We start from the raw sequence: 26,536 nt of genomic DNA on the forward strand, positions 1-26,536 counted from the left end.
AGGGTCGGTATGATGTCCGTCCAGGCTCTTCTGGCTTTTATAGTCTCTGGTGAGAAGTCTGGTGTAATTCTTATAGGTATGCCTTTATATGTTACTTGACCTTTTTCCCTTACTGCTTTTAGTATTTTTTCTTTGTTTTGTGCATCTGATGTTTTGATTATTATGTGACGGGAGGTATTTCTTTTCTGGTCTAGTCTATTTGGTGTTCTGTAGGCTTCTTGTATGTTTATGGGCATCTTGTTCTTTAGGTTAGGGAAATTTTCCTCAATGATTTTGTTGAAGATATTTACTGGCCCTTTAAGTTGGGAATCTTCATTCTCATCTATACCTATTATCCTTAGGTTTGGTCTTCTCATTGTGTCCTGAATTTCCTGGATGTTTTGAGTTAGGAGTTTTTTGCTTTTTTCATTTTCTTTGACAACTGTGTCAATATTTTCCACCGTATCTTCTGCATTTGAGATTCTCTCTTCTATCTCTTGTATTCGGTTGGTGATGCTTGCGTCTGTGACTCCTGATCTCTTTCTTAGGTTTTCTATCTCCATGGTTGTCTCCCTTTGAACTTTCTTTATTGTTTCTATTTCCAGTTTCAGATCCTGAATGTTTTTGTTTAATTCCTTCTTTGTGTTTTCTTGCATTTCTTTAAGGGATTTCTGTGATTCCTCTTTAAGGGCTTCTATCTGTTTACTTGTACTCTCCTGTATTTCTTTAAGGGAGTTACTTAATTCCTTCTTATAATCCTCTATCATCATCATGAGAAGTGATTTTAATTCTGAATCCTGCTTTTCAGGTGTGATGGGGTGTTCAGGGCTTGCTATATTGGGAGAACTGGGCACTGATGATGCCAAGAAACTTTGGTTTCTGTTGCTTATGTTCTTGCGCTTGCCTTTCGCCATCTGGGTAACTCTAGTGGTACCTGCCCTCTCTGTGTAAGATTGGAATCTGTATTTCCAGTTATCTTGCTTATTGCAGAGCTCCTCGGAGTCCAGAGGTCTCTGTGGTCTTATGCCCCTAATCTCCCGGGTGGAAGAACTCCTGGGACTCAGGCCACCTCTTGGATCTGGTAATCCTTCTGTTCTGAGTGCAGTGGCTCCTCGGCTGCTCTGAGTGCAGTGGGTTCTCGATGACTCAGGATTCAGTTTCAGCTGCTCTGAGTGCAGTGGCTCCTCGATGACTCAGGATTCAGTTTCTCCACAGGACAGGAGCAGACCAACTCTGTGTCAGCTGCTCTGAGTGCAGTGGCTCCAGCTGCTCTGAGTGCAGTGGGTCCCTGATGACTCAGAATTCAGTTTCAGCTGCTCTGAGTGCAGTGGCTCCTGGATGACTCAGGATTCAGTTTCTCCACAGGACAGGAGCAGACCGACTCTGTGTTTGCTCCAGTCCAAGGGACCAGGCAGGGGCCGAAGGGAAGTGGAATTCCGGAGGGGCGGGGTTTGGGTAGCTGCTGTGCCCTGGATGTCTCTGGCTCCCAGATGTTTTTCTGGGGCTTAGGGAGTGAGATGGAGTTCTTACCAGCTGCTCTGAGTGCAGTGGCTCCTGGATGACTCAGGATTCAGTTTCTCCACAGGACAGGAGCAGACCGACTCTGTGTCTGCTCCAGTCCAAGGGACCAGGCAGGGGCCGAAGGGAAGTGGAATTCTGGAGGGGCGGGGTTTGGGTAGCTGCTGTGCCCTGGATGTCCCTGGTTCCCAGATGTATTTCTGGGGCTTAGGGAGTGAGATGGAGTTCTTACCAGCTGCTCTGAGTGCAGTGGCTCCTGGATGACTCAGGATTCAGTTTCTCCACAGGACAGGAGCAGACCGACTCTGTGTTTGCTCCAGTCCAAGGGACCAGGCAGGGGCCGAAGGGCCATTCATCAATTCTTGATCTTAAAGAATAAGCCATTGATGTTCTGTCCAGGAACTTTTCCCCTGTGCCCCTGCCTTTTCTTCTAATAGTTTCAGTGTATCTGGTTTTATGTGGAGGTCCTTTATCCACTTAGACTTGAGCTTTGTACAAGGAGATAAGAAAGGATCTATTTGCCTTCTTCTACATGTTGTCCTCCAGTTGAACCAGCACCATTTGTTGAAAATGATGTCCTTTATCCACTGGAAAGTTTTAGGTCCTTTGCCAAAGATCAAGTGATCATAGGTGTGTGGGCTCATTTCTGGGTCTTCAATTCTATTCCACTGATTTTCCTGCCTGTTTCTGTACTGATACCATAAAGTTTTTATCACTATTGCTCTGCAGTACAGCTTGAGATCAGGGATGGTGACTCCTCGAGAAGTTCTTTTATTGTTGAGAATAGTTTTAGCTATCCTGTTTTTTTTTTTTTTGTTATTCCAAATGAATTTGAGAGTTTCTCTTTTTATTTCTGTGAAGAACTGGGTTGGGATTTTAATGGAGATTGCATTGAATCTGTAGAATGCTTTTGGTAAGATGGCCATTTTTACTATGTTAATCCTGCCAATCCATGAGCATGGGAGATCTTTCCATCTTCTGAGGGCTTCTTCAATTTCTTTCTTCAGAGACTTGAAGTTCTTGTCATACAGATCTTTCACTTGCTTGGTTAGATTCACACCATGGTATTTTATATTATTTGTGAGTATTGTTAAGGGTGTCGCTTCCCTAACTTTTTTTACAGCCTGTTTATCTTTCACATAGAGGAAGGCTACTGATTTGTTTGAGTTGATTTTATAACCAGCCACTTTGCTGAAGCTGTTTATCAGGTTTAGGAGTTCTCTGGTGGACGTTTTGAGGTCACTTAAGTATAGTATCATATCATGTGCAAATAGTGAAATTTCAACTTCTTCCTTTCCTATTTGTATCCCTTTGACTTCTTCTTGTGGTCTAAATGCTCTGGCTAGGACTTCCAGTACTATATTGAATAAGTAGGGAGAGAATGGGCAGCCTTGTCTAGTACCTGATCTTAGTGGGATTGCTTCAAGTTTCTCTTCATTTAGTTTGATGTTGGCTAGTGGCTTGTTGTAAATTGCTTTTAGTATATTTAGGTATGGGCCTTGGATTCCTGGTCTTTCCAAGACTTTTACCATGAAGAAGTGTTGAATTTTGTCAAATGCTTTCTCAGCATCTAGTGAAATGATCATGTGGTTTTTTTCTTTGCTTTGAGTTTATATAATGGATTATGTAGATGGTTTTCCATATATTGAACCATCCCAACGTTACTGGGATAAAGCTTATTTGATCATAATGGATGATTGTTTTGATGTATTCTAGGATTTGGTTTGCGAGAATTTTTTTGAGTATATTTTCATAAGGGAGATTGGTCTGAAGTTCTCTTTCATTGTTGGGTATTCATGTGGTTTAGGTATGAGCATAATTGTGGCTTCATAGAATGAATTGGGTAGTGTTCCTTTTGTTTCTATTTTGTGGAATCATTTATAGAGGATTGGTATTAGGCCTTCTTGGAAGGTCTGATAGAATTCTGCACTGAATCCATCTGATCCTGGGCTATTTTTGGTTGGGAGACTTTTAATGACTGCTGCAATTTCTTTAGTGGTTATAGGACTATTTAGATGGTTCATCTAATCCTGATTTAAGTTTGGTACCTGGTATCTGTCTAGGAAGTTGTCTATTTCCTCCAGATTTTCCAGTTTTGTTGAGTATAGGCTTTTGTAGTAGGATCTGATGATTTTTTTGAAATTTCCTCAGTTTCTGTAGTTATGTCTTCCTTTTCAGTTAATTTGGATACTGTCTCTGTGCCCTCTGGTTAGTTTGGCTAAGGGTTTATCTATCTGGTTGATTTTCTCAAAGAACTAGCTCTTGGTTTAGTTGATTCTTTGTATAGTTCTTTTTGTTTCTACTTGGTTGATTTTGGCCCTGAGTTTGATTATTTCCTGCCATCTACTCCTCTTGGTTGTGTTTGCTTCTTTTTGTACTAGAGCTTTCAGGTGTGCTGTCAAGCTGCTAGTTTATGCTCTCTCCAGTTTCTTTTTGTAGGCACATAGAGCTGTGAGTTTTCCTCTTAGCACTGCTTTCATTGTGTCCCATAAGTTTTGGTATGATGTGTCCTCATTTTCATTAATTTCTAAAAAGTCTTTAATTTCTTTCTCTCTCTCTCTCTCTCTCTCTCTCTCTCTCTCTCTCTCTTTCTTTCTTTCTTTCTTTCTTTCTTTCTTCCCTGACCAAGTTATCATTGTTCAGTTTCCATGTGTATGTGTGCTTTCCATTGATTTTATCATTATTGAAAATCAGCCTTAGTCTATGGTGATCTGATAGAATGCATGGAATTACTTCAGCCTTCTTGTATCTGTTGAGGCCTGCTTTATGACCAATTTTATGGTCAATTTTGGAGAAAGTACCATGAGGTGCTGAGAATAAGATATATTCTTTTATTTTTGGATGAAATGTTTTATAAATATCTGCTAAATCCATTTGGTTTATAATTTCTGTTAATTTTACTGTGTCTCTGTTTAGTTTCTGTTTCCATGATCTGTCCATTTATGAGAATGTTGTGTTGAAGCCTCCCACTATTATTGTGTGAGGTGCAATGTGTGCTTTGAGCTCTAGTAAAGTTTCTTTTATGAATGTGGGTGCCCTTGCATTTGGTGCACAGATGTTCAGAATTGACAGTTCATCCTGGTTGATTCTTCCTTTTATGAATATGAAGTGTCCTTTTTTATCTTTCTTTAACACTTCTGGTTGAAAGTTGATTTTATTCCATATTACAATGGCTACTCCTGCTTGTTTCTTGGAACCATTTGCTTGGAAAATTGCTTTCCAGACTTTTATTCTTAGGTACTTTCTGTCTTTGTCACTGAAGTGCCTGTCTTGTACACAGCAAAATGCTGGGTCTTGTTTATGTATCCAGTTTGTTAGCCTATGTCTTTTTATTGGGGGAATTGAGTCCATTGATGTTAAGAGATATTAAGGAGAGGTGATTATTGCCTCCTGTTATTTTTGTTGTTAAAGGTGGAGTTATGTTTGTGTGGCTATTTTCTTCTGAATTTCTTAGAAGATTGCCTTCTTCCTTTTTCTAGGGTATAATTTCCCTCCTTGTGTTGGTGGTGCCTCTTCTCAGACAAATAAAGTAAATAAAGTAAAAAGGTGTGCATATTTTTCTGTTTGAAGAGATAAATTGTCAAAGATATATGTCACTAGACATAAGCTAACAAAGGAATGAATATGTAAGCTTAGACAATTTTTCTATCTACCCAAAAGCTCTCAATGTATATGGAGATGAGAGACTATTTGGGAGGGGCTGAGGAGAGGATATGTTCAAATCCATTGCATGAGATTTTCAATAAATTAATAAAGTATCTTTAAAAAAACATGCTTCCCAAATTAGGGTAAAAGTTAATATTCAAAATTTATGATTGTATCCAGGTAGTCTGAGTTCATTTACAAAACAATTCCCTTTAGAGTAAACATTAATGAACAACAAGATTTGAAATTACAAGGAAAACATCAAATATATATCACTTTTGAACTACCCACATGAGACTTTAATTTGTATTTATGAGTTATAGTCAAGTTATGCTGTGAAGTTATCAGAGTACCCTGGATGTAAAGTGAAGAAAACAATAATGAAAGAAAAAATAAAGAAAGTAAGAATTGCTTATTTTCAGTTATCTAAATGTTACATGGAATTATTATGCTTCATAGTGTTGTTGGCTTACCTAGCAAGAACTATTTGTGTCCTGCTTTGCCAGTCTGTATGAGGAAGCAGCAAGAAGAATTGTCATTACATGTCTTGCTTTCTTTGCTGCTTTTGTAAACCATTATTTATAGTATTTTTGATATTTGTAACTGAAGAAATAATTCAAATATGATCAGTGTGGATTTTTGTGTCTCAAGATGAGATTTACAAAGCTCTTATACTACAGGTGTGTATTTGGTCTAAATGACAGCCACTGGAGTTTCTATACTCTGCGTCTCTTTGTATAATGAATTGCAAGGTAGATAAATGAACTTTAAGGAAGATACTTTCATTCTAGTAAAATAGATAGCTTCTGCAATGAAAGAATAAGATAAGATACACAATAACTGTAAATTCCACCAGCTGTAAAAAGGAAAAAAGATAAGCTCCCGGTTACCATTAGCTGATTGAGTGCACATGGTAAATTTTTTCTCACAAGTTTCTTTTATTCATGTTTAATTAGCAGTTGAAAAAGCATCCAGTTTTCCCCTGAAAACCTTCTATGGCTCTCCTTTATATTTAATAATATAGAGGTGAGTAGGCCATAAGAATGAAAGTATGCTTGACAATTACTAAATGCATCACATCAATATATGAAACAGTGAAACAATGAAGTTCAAAAAAAATCCCCAACAATATTTATTTATGCAGTTCATAGTGATATCTCCTTTGTATGTGACCACATATGTAAAGTTGTTTTCATATGTTCCCTCCTGAAACTATGCCCTGGTGCTTTGTTCACCCTATTACATGATCAGAATGAAAACACTGTCCAAGGGTGCATTTGGTCATATCTTATAATACACATGATGAAATGACACATGATGAAAAATACAAGAGTATCCCGTGGTGTGTAAATAGGAGTATATTCCACAAATGTATAGAATTGTTAGTTAATAAATATTCAATATTTAAAAATACGAAAATGTCATTCGTGCAACAACATTGTAAAAAACAACAAATACGAAGATCATAGCAGAAGCAGTGTTTCCATTGTGCAATGGCTATTGCTGATAAATTTCCACAGGAAGTTAGGAATGTAAAACATCATCTTTTTAATGATATCACAATTCAAGAAATTGGAAATGACATTGTATTAATTGATAAAGTCAGAAATGCCACCTGAAGATAAGAAACAATGCACCTCTTCTCAGACAAATAAAGTAAATAAAGTAAGAAAGTGTGCATATGTTTCTGTTAGAAGAGATAAATTGTCAAAGAGATATGTCATTAGACATAGGCTAACAAAGAAATAAGGATGTAATTTTAGACAAATTATTTTATCTTCTCAGAAGCTCTCCATGTGTATGGAGATGAGGGACTATGGGGGAGAAGCTGTGGAAAGAATATGAATATATTCAAAGTAGATTAAATGAGATTTTCAATAAATTAATGAAATATCTTTAAAAGAGATCATGCTTCCCAAATTAGGGGAAAAGTTGATATTAAAAATTCATGATTGAATCCAGGTAGACTAAGTTCACTTACAAAACAATTGTTGTTGGATTAAACATCAATGAACAGTGAGATTTGAAATTACAAGGAAAATATCAAATATGTGTCACTTTTGAACTACCCACATGTGATTTTTATTTGTGATTTACTGTGAAGTAATGCACACAATGATTAGCAAATACCAAGTGTAGACTCTGTTAATAAAGTGGTATTTTATGAGTGGAAGTGTAAAATGTAAAGTGCACAGCTGCAGAACAACTGTCCTAATTTCACTGAAGTTTGTGGAGATGTACAAACTGTGAGTATGGTAAATGTAAGTATGCCCTGTTCTCATGTACAAGTATTTTAAAATAACAAAGATGTTAAAATTCTATATTTCAAAGTTATGGCAACATTAAAAATCAAGGTATTAGTATGATACCTCTTTAGTTCTTAATAGAGTCATTGATTTGAAGGCAAATACAATGTTTTCAAAAGGAATCATCAGATAATTCTAGTAATGAACATTGAAATTAAAGATTTCAGAGAGAGTTCAAGAGCATCATTTTCATTAAATTTTGTTCATTCTGGAATCTGGCTCTTCTAAATATGTGTGCTGTTTCAACTATGTTGTCTTTCTCAGTAATAAAATTAAAGACTCATGTTGAACAATATTGACTCAGGCAATGTAGAGGAAATGATTTTTTAAGCTGAGGGAAAGTGATAGTTCATAGGATACATAAAACATGGAGGTCAGAAGAGAAGTGAGCAAATACTCACAGTGAGATGTTGGAAAAGGAGCACAGTAGAACAAGCAAAGTGCTCTTGGATGCAATCCCCAGAATTCCCTACACTCAGAACACATTTACTACTTTGACATTCTCTCATTATAGAACCTTAAGGTACATGCAGTTTTCTTTACACAGCTGTATGGGATCACTCAATTTATTTTCCATGGTCAGTTGAAGTGTGGAGCCTAGTGATCTTTTTTGTTTATGTCCTGGTTGCATCTTGTTCCACTTTCTTGAAGTTCCAAGCCTCTAACAGCAGCAGCACTAGAGTCACAAGAACCAAGGCAACCAAAACCATCCTTATGAGATTCTCAACTGTGTGATCTCGGTGGAGTGAAGCTGGAGCTTCTGCATAAAGAGATCAAAGAAGTAAAGTCATATGAAAATTTTCTCATACTTAATTGTTCTGCACAGTGTTCCTCTCTCCTTGACAGAACTAGACTCTTTGTGTCTATCTCTTAATTTGGAAGGGTCTTTCTCACTTGACTCTTACATGGTCATGCTTTTTGCATGTTCTCATTGTCTGAGTTTCAATAGAGAATCAAAGAATTTGAGTAAATTATATGAAAGTATTGGAAAACCTGTTGTTTTATCTTGGAGAAATAAGAGAAAAGGTCAGAAAATGTGTTTTTTCTCATGCCCGAATCTCAAAAGAACATTGTGATTTTCCTTCATCACTCATTAAAATTTGTTTATGGAGCTTGAGCATAGGAAGATAGTTCATCAAATATGTCACGAAAGTGGATAATGAAAAGTGGCGTAAAGGAGGGTCTAAAATGTAGGTAGAGAAAGATATTGAAGCCTAAGCTATATAAGGAACAGGTCATCTAAGTGGAGAGCAAGTCCAGTTGGCCGACTTTCTCAACTTCAGAGAAGGCTTCATCAACACATAATGATCTTAACTCTTTCTGTATCCCCGCCCCCCCCCAACCAGGACAGCCATCATTTACTACCTTCAGTATAGGTAGGGGACTGGTCAGAACCTGCCAAAGATGGATGGAGAAGTGAATATTGGAGCTCCCAGCTCTTGACTATGCCTTGTCTTTTCTCTGGGTCCTCAGTCTGCACTGTAAATTCTATTGGATATCATGCTGTTGTATACAAATTTGGTGCCTCTGGGTCCTTGGACATTTGTGAATCAGAGCTCTGCCCACCAATCCTCTACAAAGCATATCACTGAATTCTGGAGAGGACAGAAACTCTGAGGAACTGAGAATTACTTGATTGAGTTTGTGGACTACAAGTACAAAACGCTTCTGTTGACTTGTTATTAGCATGACTATTTGTTTCACTAGCTTGGTTAGTTTGGAATGCTTCAGCCTTCTCCCTTGTAACAGGGGCACAGCTGTCCAGGAACACATGGAGAGAGAAAGAAGGGGGAGGGGAGACAGAGAGAGAGAAAGTGAGACCTAGTCAGTCTGGATTTACTCACGGTTCCATGGAAAGGCTCTTCGCAGGCACCAGTGGGAGTGCTCTTGAAGCTAGCTTTGCCTATGCCCTCCATGAAAGCTGAAGGGCCTGTGTACTGCTAGCGTGCGGGCAGGCACTCGCACTCGGATCTCTGTTGCGTTGCGTTGTGAGTCCTGCGTGGCTCTGTTGCTCCAGTTGGCTGGGACTGTGACTCTGGACAACAGGAGCACACATGGAAAGTTTGGCTGTGTCCATCTCACATTGTGCTGTGTGGACTCTGCAGGGCTCCCACCCAGGCAGGGAGCAAACTCAGTCTGGGATTCCATGAGGTGTGCAGGTCTCTTGGGTGGGAATTCCCTGGCCAGAGGCGGCCGGGGACTGATTGGTCTCAATTCTCGGGGTCTCAGATGCCACTGGGACGGCCAGCAGAACAGAGATGGTGGGCTCACAAATGCTGTGCTGTGAGAAGTGCTGGCTTGTGAAACCTAGAGAGTTGAGGGCGGAGGAGAGAGACAAGGGGGGATGGGAGAGCTCTGGAGCTGCACAGGAAGAGACTCGGTTACTGTACTCACTTAGTGGTCTCAGGTGCCCAGGTTAGCTTGCTTAAAGATGTAGGCCTTTGCCACAGGAATGCAGAGAAGCCTTCCACTATGGCTGCATAGTTGAGACCTTCTCCACTCTTACCCACGGCATCTGTTCCTGCAGTTGTGTTGCTGTTTAAGCCCCATGTTGGTAGAGCCAGGGTGGGTGGGAATTTAGGCTGTGGGATCCAGTGGGTGGGATGCAGAGACGTCCTCCACAATGACCACAAGATGGTAGCAGGCCCCAATAACATGAGAAATTCCGTGGGTTTCCAAAACGGCTTCATTGGCATGGCAGTTGCCAATGATAGCTGAATCTGGATGTGCACCCCCACACACACACCCGAAACTCAGGGCATATGTGAGTTAAATAGGGAGGGGGAAGGAGGAGGGTAATAGGTAATTGGCTACGCCCTCTGGCCTTTAGGTAACTCATTAATTTGGAAATCTCTCTAGGGCTGAGGTCTGTAGTCACGCCCTCTAAGTGTTCTGGTGACACCTCTTTGGGAGGGGCTACATAAGCCTACATGACTGAATGGTGAAGATCAAATGGAGGCCTTAGATCATGTGTCAGGACCCTGGGTTCTGGGGGCATAGCCAAACACCTGCCATTGCCTCATTGGGGCCGGGGTTCAAGGTCCATGCCCAGCCAAGAACCAAGACACCCTTCAAGGCCCCACAATTTAGCATACCCACGGATATCAGTAAATTAGTCAGGGGCCATCTCAGTACAACTTAAACTGTTGGTAGATACAATAAACTACCATTTTGGAATGAAGGGAAATCAAGGTACAGCAAAGATTAGTGGCAGAGTGTGAGTGATGATAAAGCAGAACTTGGGCAAAGTGGTGTGTGTATGTGTGCGTGTATGTGTGGAACTAAAGGCATCTCAATATTTTCATATGAAAATTACTGCTGTAGGATTTTCTTCAAATATACACATAGTCATGTTGTGGATAGCCCTGGTCTTGTATATTGATGCTAATTCTGATTTCCCCAGAGAGGCTGCAAACAAGGAGTGAATCACAGATACAGGTGACTTCTTGTGAACCTTCTGCCCACCTTAACTTGTATAAACAGGCTAGAGCCAGGGATTGAGCAGTAGAAGGGAAGGTGGAGCTGAAAAGTTTGGTGTAGAAGAGAGAGAGAGAATGATGGAGAAAGAAGAGGGAGAGGAGGAGGAGGAGGAGGAGGAGGAGGAGGAGGAGGAGGAGGAGAAGGTGGAAGAACAATGGAACCAAAATACATAGCCTGGAAAACCCACAAATTATAGGGGATCTTATAAATGGGGAATAGGGTAGTGTAGTGGTAATTCTGTCCAATCTTGGTGTGCAGCTTATATTCATAATTATTGTGTTTTATTTTATCAGGCTTATTTGGGCTGGATATTTACTGCAACACCAGACATATACTGAGCACTTAGTTGGAGTTATCATAAAAGAGGTAACAAATCACATACAGGACACCAGATATACACCACAGGATACAGGAGGATACTGTTGTCATCCAAAAGTACATGAGGAGGTTAAGAAAAAGAATATAAATGTCTGTATAAGAATAGAGAACATTAAAGAGGCACGGAAAAGACATAAGGAAGCTTATCATTTTAAATATTACTTAAGAATACTCATAACCCACATATTAACATGGAGTTATTTCTCATGGAATTATAATTCATTTCTAAGAAACTTGCATTTGTTAAAAAAACCAAAACCAAAACCAAACCAAACCAAAACAAAACAAAAAACTCCATAGTCAAGCAGAGGAAATCTTACTTCAAATTGACTGTTGGTCAGTGCCTCCAGAACACTTCCAAAACAATACAGATTACTGCCCTTGCCCTTGCTTGCCTCCCAGAACTTGAAGTTAAGCCCTTATTGTGAATGTTATATGCAGTTATTGCTGATTCTTTGTTGACTGTTTCACTAGCTTGGTTAGTTTGGAATGCTTCAGCTTTCTCCCTTGTAACAGGGGCACTAGCACTTGGTAACCAACTATTGATTTTTGACCATTGATTCTTTTAGAAATTGTCAACATTGCAGTTGTGCTCAGCTTTCCTACACACATTTCAATATTCACAGATTACTAGAGCAAAACTGTTACACTTCTTTTCTTCTCTTTTTCATATTTCCACATAGAACATATATTTTCTTCAATTATCATACTCTGTTCATGTGTGCTTTCTTCATTTTTAAGTTTTTCTGTATTTTTGAAATTTTCTCACACATTTATAAAAAATAGAATCATATCTATTCTTCATTTCCCCCTTTGAACTCATCTCTCCATGCCCCCCCTTTTGTCAAGAATTTTCCTCGGGGTAAGTGGAGCTCAGTAAAATCTTCCACTCCTTTCAGGGTCCTGATAGCAAACCAACATGAGTGGAGGGACTTTAGACTTTGTTTTATTTTTATTTTATGTCTCTGTGTGTTTGCCTGAATGATTGCCTCTGTACTGTGTGGATGGACTACTAACAGAGGACAGAAGAGAGAATATGATCCTCTGGAATTGGAGTCATAAATATCATAGATGATATGAGATACAATATGGAATTTGGGAATCAAAGTCTGGTCCTCAGAAACAGCATCCGGTGTCCTTAATCATGGAGCAGTCTTTCTAGTTTTAACAAACCAAGGCTTGATCCCACCAAGATTGCCCTTGAAGAACCCATGAATTTATTGAGTTTGAGTACAGTGACCTCGTGAGTGTTTGCCAGCAAAAGACATGGTCACCCAAAAGCATCCTCACAGGAAAGTTGTGTCCCTTCACTGAGAATGGCTTCCTCCAAGATATTCCATAGACACACACAATTAAGGCAGAAGTGTGTACAAGTGGATCGGTAGAGTTACTGTGTACTCAAGTGAGTTGTCCACCCCTTCCTTATATGAGGGAGTATCAACAGTCAACAAGTGCAGGTGGTATTGCCTTTTACAAAGAGACACAGATGTATGGGTGTAGGTGGGTAATATTGGCTGAGAGGACAGTTCTGTTCAGCACTAAGTCCCTTTCCAACTTCATGTATTTCTTAATAACTCACTAAAGTTTGTGAGTACTGCTCATATGTGCATGAGTATGGGGCCATTTGTCCTAGCAGTGGTCACATTCTTTACTGAGGCTTTTTTAAATGCACTTTCTTGTTTTGATAATATATAGAGAGTCTTCATTTGTTTCAGCAAACCTGGGAATTGTTTATTCATGATATTTCCTATGTATGTTAGTTCTTGGGAACCAAAATCATTAAAGCAAAAACTTGGAATGAATGGATGGACGACTGTCATGTCTCTCTTTGACTGAAAAAGTCAAACTAGTGACATATTTGTTGTGGTGTTCTTTATAATACTTGGCATTGCATATGCATTTTAATCATAGATTCAGTCTGTTCTGTATGAACATTTCACATATGCTTTCTTTGGCTCTCGTTTGCATGCATCTATATGAATAGGCTTGTGACTCATTTGAAGCTGAATTGTAGTTTTAATTAGAACCCTTTCCTGTATATTTTACCTTGTTCTGAGGGCAGAGTTTGTCTCTATCACCAGCTGTATGCTCTTTAGACCATGTAGACTGGGCTCTGTGTTGCTTTGTTTTATGTATTCCAGGTCAGCATCAAGTTGAATGCCAGAGTCCCAGTGGTGCTTTAAATCCTAATTAAGGTACTCCTCTATGTGTTGTCCTATCTCTTAACTGTAAGCAAATTGCTACTATTCATATGTACTTTAATACTCACTTGCTTTATCCCAAATATAAGTGTATTGGCATATTATTAAGGACTGTCTTTCATGAGTAATTGAGTTTAAGAGAACACTTGTATTTAAATTCTTACCCAATAAAAAGATCACTTAACAGCTTATTTCACTACAGGTTTAGTCTCCATCAGAAGTATTTGGGAGTCACAAGTGTACATGCATATAAGATTTTATAATTTCTTTTAAAATGATGGCTTTTAGTTATTCGTTCAGACTGTAATAAATATACAAAATACATATTGAGCATATCTACACCCAACTGTTTTTCATCAGTAGCTCCTGATCTTTTCACTGTCAATCTCTCTTCCAGCTTTATTTCTCATTCCTCATTAGAATTTCTATTTTTCTGATTTAAACCTAAAATTGGGTCAAACATTGTGTTTAGAACCAAAATCTGCCTAGATAATAATAATTTTTGGTGTCTAAGAGTACCTGGTGTGAATAACCAAGCTCAATGAGAAATAGACAATCTTTCACAATTTACTATCTTCCATTCCTAAGAAATGACTCATCCTTTAAAACACATATCCTGGGTTTTAAAGGTTTATCTTACTTTACACTCTCCCACTCACATTCTCCCTCTCTCCCTCTCTCCTCGTGTGTGTGTGTGTGTGTGTGTACTATGTGTGCTGAATTTAAAGACTGACAGTGTTTTGCAGACTGTCCTGGGACCATCTGGATGATTAGTCCATGCTCACTAGCACTAAGACTCTTTCCATTCTCATTTCCCAACACTTTAAGCTCCACATGGTAACCTTGCCATCCTGATTCTTCACAAAGGAGTTTTACATTTAGCTCTGTTTTCTGTTCCATCCTTCAGCAGCAAAATGGCAAGTATGATGCATGTGATGCCTGGGATTGTAGTGCAGGCTAAAGTGAAAAGATAGTAGAAATGATTATATATATTTAAGTCTTATTTTACATTTTCTATGCTACTGGCTGAATTTTCCTGCACATTTAGGCAAAGAATGATTCCCAAAAACATAAAATTGGCAAGAAGATATATAATTAAGAGGACAAATCTTGTCAAATAAAGTTTTTGTATACTTCCAAATTTGTAATTGACACATGATGAGTTTTTCTCTTTATATCTATCTATATCTATACCTATATCTATATCTATCATCTATCTATCTATGAATTTGATACGATGAGTACACTAAGCTGTTGAAGCCCATAAGAATCCTAACAAACAAAATAATAGTGTATGTAAAATAATAAGAATTACAATAGGAAAAAAATCCAACCCTAAAACACAAATTAATCTGAGTCTGTTGTTTTGACTCATAGATGGCAATGCCTGAAATAAATGAAACAAAGAAAATTACAATAATAAAATATCTTTACTCTGAGAACATGGATTCTGGAGAATTCTTTGAAGAGTTGATGGAAAATAGGACTATTGCAGAGGAAAACTTTAGTGTGGAGCCTAAAGATGCCAAACACTTAGGAGCAGAAAGAAGATGACAGATATGAGGGCAGTAAGCTGAGGAAGGAATTGCACAGAGACTAATAAGGTTTTACTCCTCAGGAAGAATATACCTTAGACAGCAGTTGCTCAATGTGCTACATGTTATGTACAGTAACACCTATATAGCATTTAGGTGTTCACAAATGGAATATATTTGTTGAGAGATATATTGTCTTGGATTATTGTAGAGTTAGTTGGGGTCCAACGTCCCCTCCACCACAGGACTTGGACCACTCAGGGAGGTAGGACATGGGAGTTTAGACTGTGCTTACCCAACACTGGCACTGGGAGAGTGTCAGGCTATGGGAAGTTGCAGAACACTGCTTCTGGAGTCAGGAAAGCATGTGAGGTGCAGGACCAGCTGGAGCTGGATAGGGGTCTCTGGGCTTGCAGAGAAGCTGGGGCCATCTTGTTCTTGGGCTCTTGGGCAACCAGGTACTGCTGGGAATTGTGGAAGAGCAGAGAAAAGAGTGGGGATCCACAGGCTGGATCTAGCCCAGGGCCAAAGGTGAAAAGCGGGGAGCTCCAGCTGGGTTCCTCTGGGAGAGTCTTGGTGGATGGCTGGCTTGACTTGGTGGAGGCTGTGACTAGAAATGTTGAGAGGCCTTCTGCAGGAGATTAGATGGCCAGCTCTTTAGGTGAAGGCCTTCTCCGTTGCTCCTCATGGAGGACCAGGTGTTTATTGTCATGGCAGGAAGTGGATGAGTAAAACAGTACCCCAGTTTCTCAGGGCAGGCCTGAGGTTAAATACCTTTTGCAAGGAGGAGTGTCTGGGAAGAAAAACTTAATTGACTAAGCTCTTCAGGCCTTTAGCTACCTCATTAAAATGGAGATCTGTCTTGAGCCTACATTTCCACAGGTCACATCCTCTACCTGTGGAGGGTCTTGGGACATTGCCCTTATGTGACTGATGTCCACAATACTATGGAAGGCTGTGGACTCATGTTAGGAGCCTGGTATCTGGGAGCGTGGCAAAGCACCTTCCTTCACTCAAGATCACCAGGGTTTCCAGCCTGTGCTCGACCAGGAACCAGGCTGCCTTTCACAGTCCTACATCTTCCCCCTTTTACTTTTTTAAAAGAGAGAGGTCACTGGAGTGACTGTGTCATTTGTCATGAAAATTTTGAGTGAGGTAGAAGTACCAAAAGAAAACACTAAACAGGCCAGAATCTAGCACAACTAAGCCAGATGGGTAAAGAGGAGTGAAGGTGCAGGTTGGGAAGACAAGGGATTATTGAACCAATAAATCTTCCATGGGTTGTACAGTTTGAGGGTATTAACATCAGTTTTAAACATTTGATTAATCTAAGTAGGCATCGTGTTTTCCCTACTATCATGTAACTTTCCCCAAGTTCAATAGCCATTTGACTTTGGCAAGAGAGTTCATCTGTAGCTGGAAGGTCCCAAGTCTGTCTTCTGTGAGACTCAATGCATATCTCTGGATCTCAGCATGTATCTTGGGAGTCTTCAGTCAGATGAGGTGTCTGAAGGAAAGCAGCTTTGCTGTCCCAGGCAAGTGCCAGGAGATGGCATTGTTTCCCCTGGATCTGTGGTAGCAGCATTGTCCTTTTCTTTTGTGGGGATAAGCCTGTAGGGTAATCACAACAGAGGGGCAGAACCCCAGCAGGAAGATGTCTGCATAGGGTGGGTAGTTTGTTAAGCCTGTGATGATTTGCTCATGAGCACATCATGGTCTGCTGTTATGATCCTAGAAAAGCAAGGGTGTTTGAAGAATTTAGTCAAGGAAATTATCCTATAAGTCTGCTTTGGATGGCTGTGGAAGAAAATAGCATGTTAACTATGTATCTGGGATAGGCAGTAACAGTTTGTCGGTAAAAGGAAACTGGGTGTTAATTACAAACTGAATAATGGTAATCATCATAGTTGGTTTGACCTGTGAAAGTAGATTGTGTTCTGTCTGTTTCTAGCCCCAGTGGCAGTTGCCTGCTGACCAGTGCAAGAGAACTATGGTGGATCTAGCTTTTTGGCCTGCAGGGAACCTCAGGGAATGTGGATTTGGTCCACTTGCAGACACAGGAAGCAGAGAGCTCAGGGCAGGCTCTGCCTTCTGAAAGGCAGCTCCACTAGCTATCTAGGAGCCCTCATTGTGGGGTTGGGGGAGGGCAAGAAAGAAAAGGCTAGTAGCCATCTAGTAGAGCAAGTTAAGTTCAAAATAAGATTTGGACCGCGTACCCCCCCGTCACCCCCGGGGGGGGGGGGGGAGAAGCTGGCCAGGAACATGCTGGGAGAGAAAGAGAGAGAGAGGGATAAGGGGAGCAAGAGAGAGAGGGAGAGAAGAAAAGGGAGAGGGAGAGAGGGAGAGAAGGAGAGAGAGAGAGAGAGAGAGAGAGAGAGAGAGAGAGAGAGAGGAGGAGGGACAGGGAGATACAAAGAGAAAGAGAGACATCAGAGGAAGGCCTAGTCTTTCTTACTAGGTCAGGGGTTACTCACAGAATTCCAATGTGAGTCTTTGTGGGTCGCCAGCTGGGGGTACACTTCAGCTGAGTTTGTTCCACCTTGGTAGATCCAGTCCTATAGATTATTTCTTATACAATGTATATCTCTATTAAAGCCACTCTGTTTCTCAGAAAATAATATTAATATTGTCTCTTTCAAAAACAAATGAAATGTATAAATAATTTCAAAATATAAGACTAGATAATGAAAGCACAGAGGAACACAAGGCCGAGAATAAATCAAGCATTGGACAGTTTTTTGTTATTGTTGTTGTTGTTGAATTCCAAGAATACATGTCTGGCATATGATCAAGTAGTATGAGTGTGCTCCAGTGGTCAAGTGTAGGCACTGAATTCTCATATCCTCTTTTCTCTTATGCATAAAAGAATTAATAAAACATCTTCCTCAAGAATTGAAACTTGGGTGGGAGGGAGAACTGGAAACTGAGACAGCAGGAAATATAGAACGTATTTCATCTTACGGCATAGAAGTCAATGAAGTGAATGTTTACACATAAGCTCCCAAACAGAAATGAATGTTGGATCTGAGAGAAAAGCACATTATTATAATACTGCACAGAATTTTGCTCTTGACCCCACATGACTTAAAGTGGGGTCTTATACATGGCTGTGCTAGTCACACATACCAAAAATTGTAATGCAGAATAAAACATTTTTCAATCTGTATTTAACTGTTTTATGAGCAGCTGAAGACACCATATTTCACCCTGTATCTCAGTGATAGGGATTGGTTGATAGATCTTCATTCTTAACATGGGGATTGCCAGCATGGTCCTAATTTGTGTTCCAGTTAAATCTGTTGTAAGGAGAAAGTGACAACTCAAACATCTTTGTAATTTTGTTTGGAGATTCTATTAATAAAAAAGTTTGTTTAAAAACTGTTTTGGTGTCTTCAAAGGTGATATAAAATAGCAAGAGGGGACTGATCTGTTTGTATTCTGTATTTATGTTAGTTGTCAAAAGGAATGAGGTTCACATTAAACATGTTTCCATTTTCATCCCCATGTTTAACTGACACACTTGCCACTTCACTTGTGCTATAATGTCTTATTAAAGAAGATGTTAAAGAAAAAAAGAAATGCAGCCACAAAGATGGAGCAGAAACTGAAGGAACTGCCAAAGAGTGACAGGCCCAACTTGAAACCTATCCCATGGCCATCCATCAATCCCTGATGCTATGAATGATACTATGTTGTGGTGGCAGAGAGGAGCCTAGCGTAGCTGTCCTCTGGGAGGCTCTACCCAGAAGCTGACTAAGATTCAGATACCCACAGCCAAACATTGGATGGGGGTAAAGAACCCCATGAATGAGCTTAGAAAAGGATTGAAAGCCCCAAATCAAAGATAAAACAGGAGCTTGCTCAAGGCCCCTGGAACTTACATAGCAGAAGGCTGCCTGGTGTGGCCTCAGTGGGGTCGGATGTGCCTAATCCTGCAGAGACTTGATGCACTAGGGTCAGGGGATATCCAGGGAGGCAACCCTCTTAGATGGATGAAGTGAAGAACCATAAAGGGAAACCAGATGGGGAAGCAATTAGGATATAAATAAATTAGTTAATTAATCAAAATGACATTATTTCATTTATCGTAGAGCCAGGGAATTATGAACATGTTTTTGTTCCTTTATAGTAACTATAGTGAGAACTCAATATGCTGTTATCCAATCTCCAGAACATAGAATACATACAGCCTTCTGGTATGAGTTGATCTGAGTTTGAATGGTTAGCTTGCCATTTGAAAGTAAGTAAATATCTCATAATTTCAATTACCTAAATGAAACATGGGACTTTTATGAGTCATATTGTTTTTGGCTTACCAAATAAAAATATTTGTTTCCGGGATTAACTAGAGATCTGATATGGGGATGCTCCCAGGAGTTTGTTGGGGTGACCATAACTAAGACTCATAGCATGGGGGATATGGAAAATTAAGTGGCCACCACTCACAGCCAAGTGAGACTTCCAGTGGAGGGAGGGAGACATCAACCCACTCACAGAATCTTGGGCCCAAATTTTGCACTGACTACAAGATTCACATGAATAATGATGGACCAGAGATTCAGTGAATGGGCAACCAAAGAGTGGCCCAACTTAATACGTGTCCCATAGGAGAGAGCCAAACCTTGACACTATTAATGATACTCTGTTATGCTTGCAGTCAGGAGCCTAACATAACTGTCTCCTGAGAGACATTCAGTAGCTGGCTGTAATAGATGCGAAGACTCACAACTAAACATCAAGTGTTGTTTGGGGAGTATTGTGGAAGAATCAGGGACAGTATTAAGTGACCTAAAGGGGGTCAAGGATACCAAAAGAATATCTACAGAATCAAAAAACTTTGGTCCATGGGTTTCAAGGAGACTGAACCAACAACCAACCATCATGCAGTGGCTGGACATAGGTCCCCTACACATGTGTGGCAGAATGCAGCATGGTCTTCATTTGGATCTTTTAACAATTGTCACAGGGCTGTCATTAGAACCATCCACAACTACTTGAACTTTTTTGTTGAGTCTCTGTGGGATAAGAGATGATTTGTCCGGCTTAGACTTGGTATCTGATGGCAGCATGGTACCTAAAAGGGTCTTACTCTCTGAGGAGAAGGGGAGGTTGTAATGAGAGAATAATTTGTAAAGCTGGGACTGGGAGAAAAGGAACGTGAAAACATCCTAAATGTAAAGTGAAGAAAAAATAAATTAATGAAAGAAAAATAATGAAAGCATTGCTTATTTTTACTTATCTAAATGCTACATGTAATTATTATGCTTCATACTGTTGTTGGCTTACCTAGCAAGAAGTATTTGTGTCCTGCTTTGCCATCTGAATGAGGAAGCAGCAAGAAGAATTGTCATTACATGTCATTGGTTTCTTTGCTGCTTTTGTAAATCATTATAAATAATGTTTTTGATATTCGTAATTGAAAAATCAATTCAAATATGATCAGTGTCGAGTTTTGTGTCTCAAGATGAGATTTAAAAAGCTCTTATATTACAGGTGTGTATTTGGTCTAAATGGTGCCAGTGGAGTTTCTATTCTCTGTTTCTCTTTGTATAATGAACTGTAAGGTAGATACTTGCATTCTAGTAAATATGGAAAACTTCTGCAATGAAAGAATAAGATAAGATCTACCATAACTGTAAATTCCACCAGCTGTAAAAAGCATAAATGAAGAGCTCCTTGATACCATTAGCTGATTGAGTGCACACTGTGCAATTTTTCTCACAAGTTCCTTTTATTCATGTTTAATTAGCAGTTGAAAAAGCTTCCAGTTTTCTCCTGAAAGCCTTCTATGGCTCTGCCTTATATTTAATTGTAAGGAGTTGAGTAAGCCATAAGGACAAAAGCATGCTTGACAATTACTAAATGCATCATATCAATATATGAAATAGTGAAACAATAAAATTCAAAAATCTCCAACAGTATTTTTTTATACAGTTCATAGTGATATCTCACTTGCATCTGAACACATACGTAACATTGGTTCCATATGTTCCCTTCTGAAACTCTGCCCTGGTGCTTTGTCTGCCCTATTACATCATCAGAATGAAAATATTATCTAAGAGTGCATTTGGTCATATATTACAACTTAATGATACATGATGAAAAAAATAAGAGTTTCCAGTGGTATGTAAATACAAGTATACTCCATAAATGTATAGAATTGTTAGTTAATAAATATTCACTATTTAAAAACACAGAAAAGACATTCAATGCAACAGCACTGTAGAAAAGAACAAATGTAAAGATCATTGAAGATGCAGCGTTTTCATTGTGAAATAGCAATTACTTATAAATTCTCACAGGAAGTAAGGAATGTAAAATATCTTTTTAAAGATATCACATTTGAAAACGTTGGAAATGACATTGTATTAATTGATAAAGTCAGAAATGTCCCCTAAAGATAAGATACAACGTGCCCCTTCTCAGACAAATAAAGTAAATAAAGTCAAAAAGTATGCATATTTTTCTGTTAGAAGAGATAAATTGTCAAAGAGATATGCCACTATACATAAGCTAACAAAGGAATAAAGATGTAATTTTAAATAAACTATTTATCTTCTCAGAAGCTCTCAATGTATATGGAGATGAGAGAATATTGAGAAGGGACTGTGGAGAGTATATGTTCAAAATACATTACACGAAATTTTTTTGATAAATTTAAAAAAATCTTTAAAAAGAAACCATGCTTCCCAAATTAGGGGAAAAGTTAATATTCAAAATTCATGATTGTATCATTCATTTACAAAACAATTGCCTTTTGAGTAAATATCAATGAATAGTGAGATTTGAAATTACAAGGAAAACATTAAGTATGTATCACTTCTGAACTACCCACATGTGACTTTAATTAGGATTTAAGAGTTACTATTAAGTAATGTACACAATGATTAGCAAATACTAAATGTAGACCCTGTTTAATAAAGTGGTATTTTATGAGTGGAAGTATAAAATGTAAAGCGCACAGCTGCAGAATAACTGTCCTAATTTCACTGAAGTTTGTGGAGATGTACAAACTGTGAGTATGGTTAATGTAAGTTTGTCCTGTTCTCCTGTACAAGTGTTTTAAAATAACAAAGAACATAATCAAAGTTGTGGCAACATTAAAAATCAAGGCAATAGTATGCAATCTCTTTAGTTCTGAATAGGGTCGTTGACTTGAAGGCAGATATGATATTTTTAAAAGGAGTCATCAAATAATTCTAGTAATGAGCGTTGAAGTTAAAGAAGATTTCAGAGAGAGTTCAAGAGCATCATTGTCATTAATTTTGTTCATTCTGGAATCTGGCTCTTTCCAATATGTGTGCTTGTTTCAACTATGTTCTCTTTCTCAGTAATAAAATTAAAGACTCATGCTGAAGAGTATTGACTCAGGCAATGTAGAGGAAATGTTATTTGAAGCTGATGGAGAGTGATGGTTCATAGGATACATAACGCATGGGGGTCAGAAGAGAAGTGAGCCAATATTCACAGTGCAGAGTGGGGAAAGGAGCACAGTGGAACAAGCAAAGTGCTCTTGAATGAAATCCCCAGAATTCCCTACACTCAGGTCACATTTACTGCTTTGACCTTCTCTGAATGTAGAACCATAAGGTACACCTAGTTTGATTTTACACAGCTGTATGGGATCACTCAACTTATTTCCGTGGTCTGTTCAAGTGTGGAGCCTAGTGATCTTTCTTGTTTATGTCCTGGTTGCATCTTGTTCCAATTTCTTGAAGTTCCAAGCTTCTAACAGCAGCATCATTAGAGTCACAAGAACCAAGGCAGCCAAAACCATCCTTATGAGATTCTCAACTGTGTGATCTCGGTGGTGTGAGGCTGGGGCTTCTGCATAAAGAGGTCAAAGAAGTACAGTCACACCAAAATTTTCTCACACTAAGTTTTTATGCACAAAACTCCCCTCCCCTTGACAGAACTAAACCATTTATGTCTATCTTTTATTTGGAAAGTTCCTTCTCCCCTGACTCTTATAAGATCATGCTTTTTGCATGTTCTCATTGTCTGAGTTTCAGCAGAGAATCAAAAATTTGCGAAAATTATATGAATGTATGAGAAAACCCGTTGCTTTATCATGGAGAAATAAGAGAAAAGGTCAGAGAAGATGTTTTTCCTCATGCATGAATCTTAAAAGAACATTGTGATTTCTGTCCATCACTCATTAAAATTTGTTCAAGGAGCCAAAGCCTAGAAGGAAACCGCATCAAAGATATCAGGAAAGCAGGCAATAAAAGGTGGAGTAAAGGAGGATCTGAAATGTAGGTAGAGCCTACATTTGAAGCCTAAGCTATGTAAGGAACAGGTCATCTAAGTGGAGAGCAGGTCCAGTTAGCCCACCTCTCAACTTCAGAGGAGGATAAACCAACACATAATGATCTTAACACTTGCTTCAACCCCTGTCAGGAGAGCCGTCACTTACCATCTTCAATGTGGGTAGAGGACTGGTCAACAGGATCTGCCAAAGATGGATGGAGAAGTGAATGTTTGAGCTCCCAGCTTTTGTCTATGCCCTGTCTTTTTCTCTGGGTCCTCGATCTGCACTGTAAGTTCACTTGGCTATCATGCTGTTGTATACAAATTTTGTGCATCTGGATCCTTGGACATTTGTGAAGATCAGAGCTCTGCCCACCAATCTTCTATAAAGCATATCACTGAATTCTGAAGAGGATAGAAACTCTGAGGAACTGAGAATTACTTGTTTAAGTGTGAGCACTACAAGTACCAAATGCCTCTGTTGACCAGTTATTACCATGAGTCTGGGCACAGTATTTTATGAAATAAAGACAAATAAGAATAAAGGACCAAGTCTACCATTGACGAGATGTTCTCTTTAGATATTTGCTAACTTGATATAAGCTATAATTATCTAGAAAGAGACAACATCAATTAAAAAATGTGTACCATATTGGTCTGGAGGCAAAATGTGGGATGATTTCTCTGATTTAATGATAATTGCTGTAGAACAGCAAACAACCATGGGTATTTATGATCCTGGATAGTTAGATCTTGATGTTAGGGAAAAAAGCAATCTTCCCTAATTCTTTTCATAATGGACTATAAGCAATCATACGGAATAAACATTTTCCTCACTGTGTTGTTTTAGATCATGGTGATTTACCACAACAGTAGAATCTAAGTAGGACAGAGACAATTTCTAATTATTTTGTGAATTTTATGTCACCTTCAACTATATATTCTAAATTACAGTGAATCCTCGAGGAACTTATTTACTTTAGTGTATTCTGTACACTAATATTGTAATGAGCAGATAATGTTTTGACACAAAGAGATTTTTTAACCTCAGAGCATATAACTGTTCCTATAAAAGTGCTGCTGGCTATTCAGAGCATAGTGATGCCATGGAGCTGGTGATGACAGGTGAGAGGACACTCAGGGGACCCAGTATGAGGTCTCTCCTAAAAAAGATCTACTCTCCAGGAACACTTTCCCCCCTATTCTAGGCTACAAATCATCTTAGGAAAGAAACCAAAGTGATCAAATACACAAAAAGATGATAGGTGTGGGTGCTTACCTGAGACCATGAGGTCAAGAGGGTTACTTGATTTTGACCACACCTGGGGTTCATTCCTAAAATAGCCATAGCATCTGAAGGTTCCATTGTGGTTGGGAGTAACAGCATCCAGAACAAAAGTAGCATAGAATGTCTGATTAGCCTGATACTGTGAGTTCAGAATCCATGAGAGGTTGGGTTTTCCTTCCTGGATCAGAATGAATCTGCCAAATCCCAAGGATGAGCTACAGTTAAAGGCTATGGGAACTCCTGAGGTCACATCAGGGCTTGGCCAGACTGACAGGCTGGGATTTTCATAGGCTCCTAGGATAAAAGGGGTAGTATATAAAATGAATTAGAGCTACTCACATTGTCCTCCAGGATTAGGCTCTGAGAAAAGTGCTCCTGGAGAATAGATCTTTTTTAAGGGAGACCTGGTACTGGGTCCCCTGAGTGTCCTCTCACCTGTCATCACCAGCTCCATGGCATCACTGTGATCTGAAAAGCCAGCAGTGCTCTTATAGGAACACTTATATATGTCTGCATAAGTTTCTGTCATGAATTCAATGTTGAACTTCGCCTTATTTCTGGTTTCCAGAGGGAATCCAATGTCCCAAGGATCTATGCTTCGCTCTTTATGCAGAAGATACTCCTGGGCCTCCCAGGATCCCTGACACCAGATAATCACAGGTTTATACATGGCAATCACAGAGCCTGGCTCAGCCCAGATGATGGGCTTTGGAAGGGTTCCTGCAAAGAAATCAAAGGCTGAGCCCCAGTACATCTTTCTGTAGACACAAGCTCTTAATACAGGGCATTCCCAGAGAACAAGAATTTACCTCATAAATGCCTTTTTCCCCATCACCATTGGGAGGAATTGACCCACTAACAGTAAAATGGAAGTTTTCTCATCAGAGTGAAGAATCAAATCCTGGGATCTCTAGAGACACTCACCTGCCTGTACTGCAGTTCTGTGTTCCACAATAAGCCCTGGAAAAAAAGTTTCTCTCAGAGCTCTTTAACATTAAGGGCCAGAGTGGATCCCCAGGGGTGTCCATATGAAATTAAACCTAGCTGTTGAGTAGGTTCCTTTACAGGTTTAAGTGTCCACTCACCCTCTTCATATCTCACCAAGGTATAGCAGCACTGTGAGCATGGTGATCATGGTGAGTCCTGGTAATGTTCGTAGCTGTGTCCTGAAACAATCTGAAACAATTAGCAGATATGCAGTTGTTATCTTGAGGTCAGGTCCTTCCTGTCATGGGTTTTCTACATCATTGTTATTATGGGAAGTGAGATTTCTGTATTTTCCCCAGTACCGAGGATTGGATAAATACACAGCTCTCTGAAATTTCTTTAAGAGGAATTTTTTTCTCTATTCCTCACAGATTTCTAGCTATCTCTCTGATTTCTGAGCCAGAGTACATTCACATGTAACAGCATTTTATTTGAACCTAGAAACAATTGCAGATCCAGGGGAGGAAATACAATGTTGGTTAAAACCAGGACAATGTTCTAAATCAAGACACATTCATGCTCTTTCAATTGGAGGACAGAATCTCAAGGTAGCTCCACTGATTCAAGTCACATGTTCCTTAAGGTATGTCTCATAGCAGATCTCTCATCTTTACTAAGCTCCAGTGGTCTTCTACAACTTTTGCTAAATTGATCTGATACACTGTAACTAAGGACCAATATATTACCAAGTCTCTACTCATTTTTCACTTGTTTCTGTGAGGCTGATCCCTTTGTCTACACATTTTCGTTATCAAGATATTATTGTGTTGAGTCTACCAGGCTTAAGTCTTCATCCAAGATCTTTAATTTAAGGTCTTTCTGGTTCCAGAGGTTTGCGTTTTGGTTCTGGGCATGAGAACATAGGAACCTTTGAATTTATTATTCTGTTCAGTACTGTAATTTTCCATTATTCCACCTGAACTTTGGTGACTGGCTGTGGGGCAGTGGGCTGTGAGAGGCAGCTGGGTG

At 39.3% G+C, this 26,536-nt stretch overlaps 1 protein-coding gene across 4 annotated transcripts; it reads right to left on the minus strand.

Moving 5' to 3' along the window:
• Positions 1-14,918: 14,918 nt before the first annotated feature.
• On the minus strand, positions 14,919-25,775 carry LOC114627315 (leukocyte immunoglobulin-like receptor subfamily B member 4). 4 transcript variants are annotated; one of them, XM_028775042.1, is made up of 8 exons: positions 25,682-25,736; positions 25,505-25,540; positions 25,016-25,300; positions 24,572-24,874; positions 23,459-23,494; positions 22,677-22,869; positions 18,924-19,025; positions 14,919-16,773 (listed from the first exon to the last, which is right to left on the minus strand). In XM_028775042.1, exons 1-6 carry the CDS (start codon positions 25,713-25,715, stop codon positions 22,724-22,726), a joined length of 840 nt encoding a protein of 279 aa, XP_028630875.1. In that variant the 5' UTR covers positions 25,716-25,736; the 3' UTR covers positions 14,919-16,773; positions 18,924-19,025; positions 22,677-22,723. The 4 variants fall into 4 exon arrangements, with proteins under 4 accessions (XP_028630875.1, XP_028630876.1, XP_028630877.1 ...); XM_028775043.1 differs by lacking the exons at positions 14,919-16,773; positions 18,924-19,025 and having other exon boundaries at positions 20,755-22,869; positions 25,666-25,775; XM_028775044.1 differs by lacking the exons at positions 14,919-16,773; positions 18,924-19,025; positions 25,505-25,540 and having other exon boundaries at positions 20,755-22,869; positions 25,666-25,775.
• Positions 25,776-26,536: the final 761 nt, after the last annotated feature.

This window comes from Grammomys surdaster, unplaced genomic scaffold (genome assembly GCF_004785775.1).
Source record: "Grammomys surdaster isolate TR1022 unplaced genomic scaffold, NIH_TR_1.0 252, whole genome shotgun sequence".
Lineage (NCBI taxonomy): Eukaryota > Metazoa > Chordata > Mammalia > Rodentia > Muridae > Grammomys > Grammomys surdaster.

Excerpts from the sequence above, each read along its gene's own strand:
- LOC114627315 (XM_028775042.1), bottom strand. The coding sequence starts at position 25,715 with ATGATCACCATGCTCACAGTGCTGCTATACCTTG. Across the intron at positions 25,541-25,681 it reads CACAGTGCTGCTATACCTTG|GGCTTATTGTGGAACACAGA; the intron begins GTGAGATATGAA and ends CTTTTTTTCCAG. Across the intron at positions 23,495-24,571 it reads TCTTGACCTCATGGTCTCAG|ATCCTGTTGACCAGTCCTCT; the intron begins GTAAGCACCCAC and ends CATCTTTGGCAG.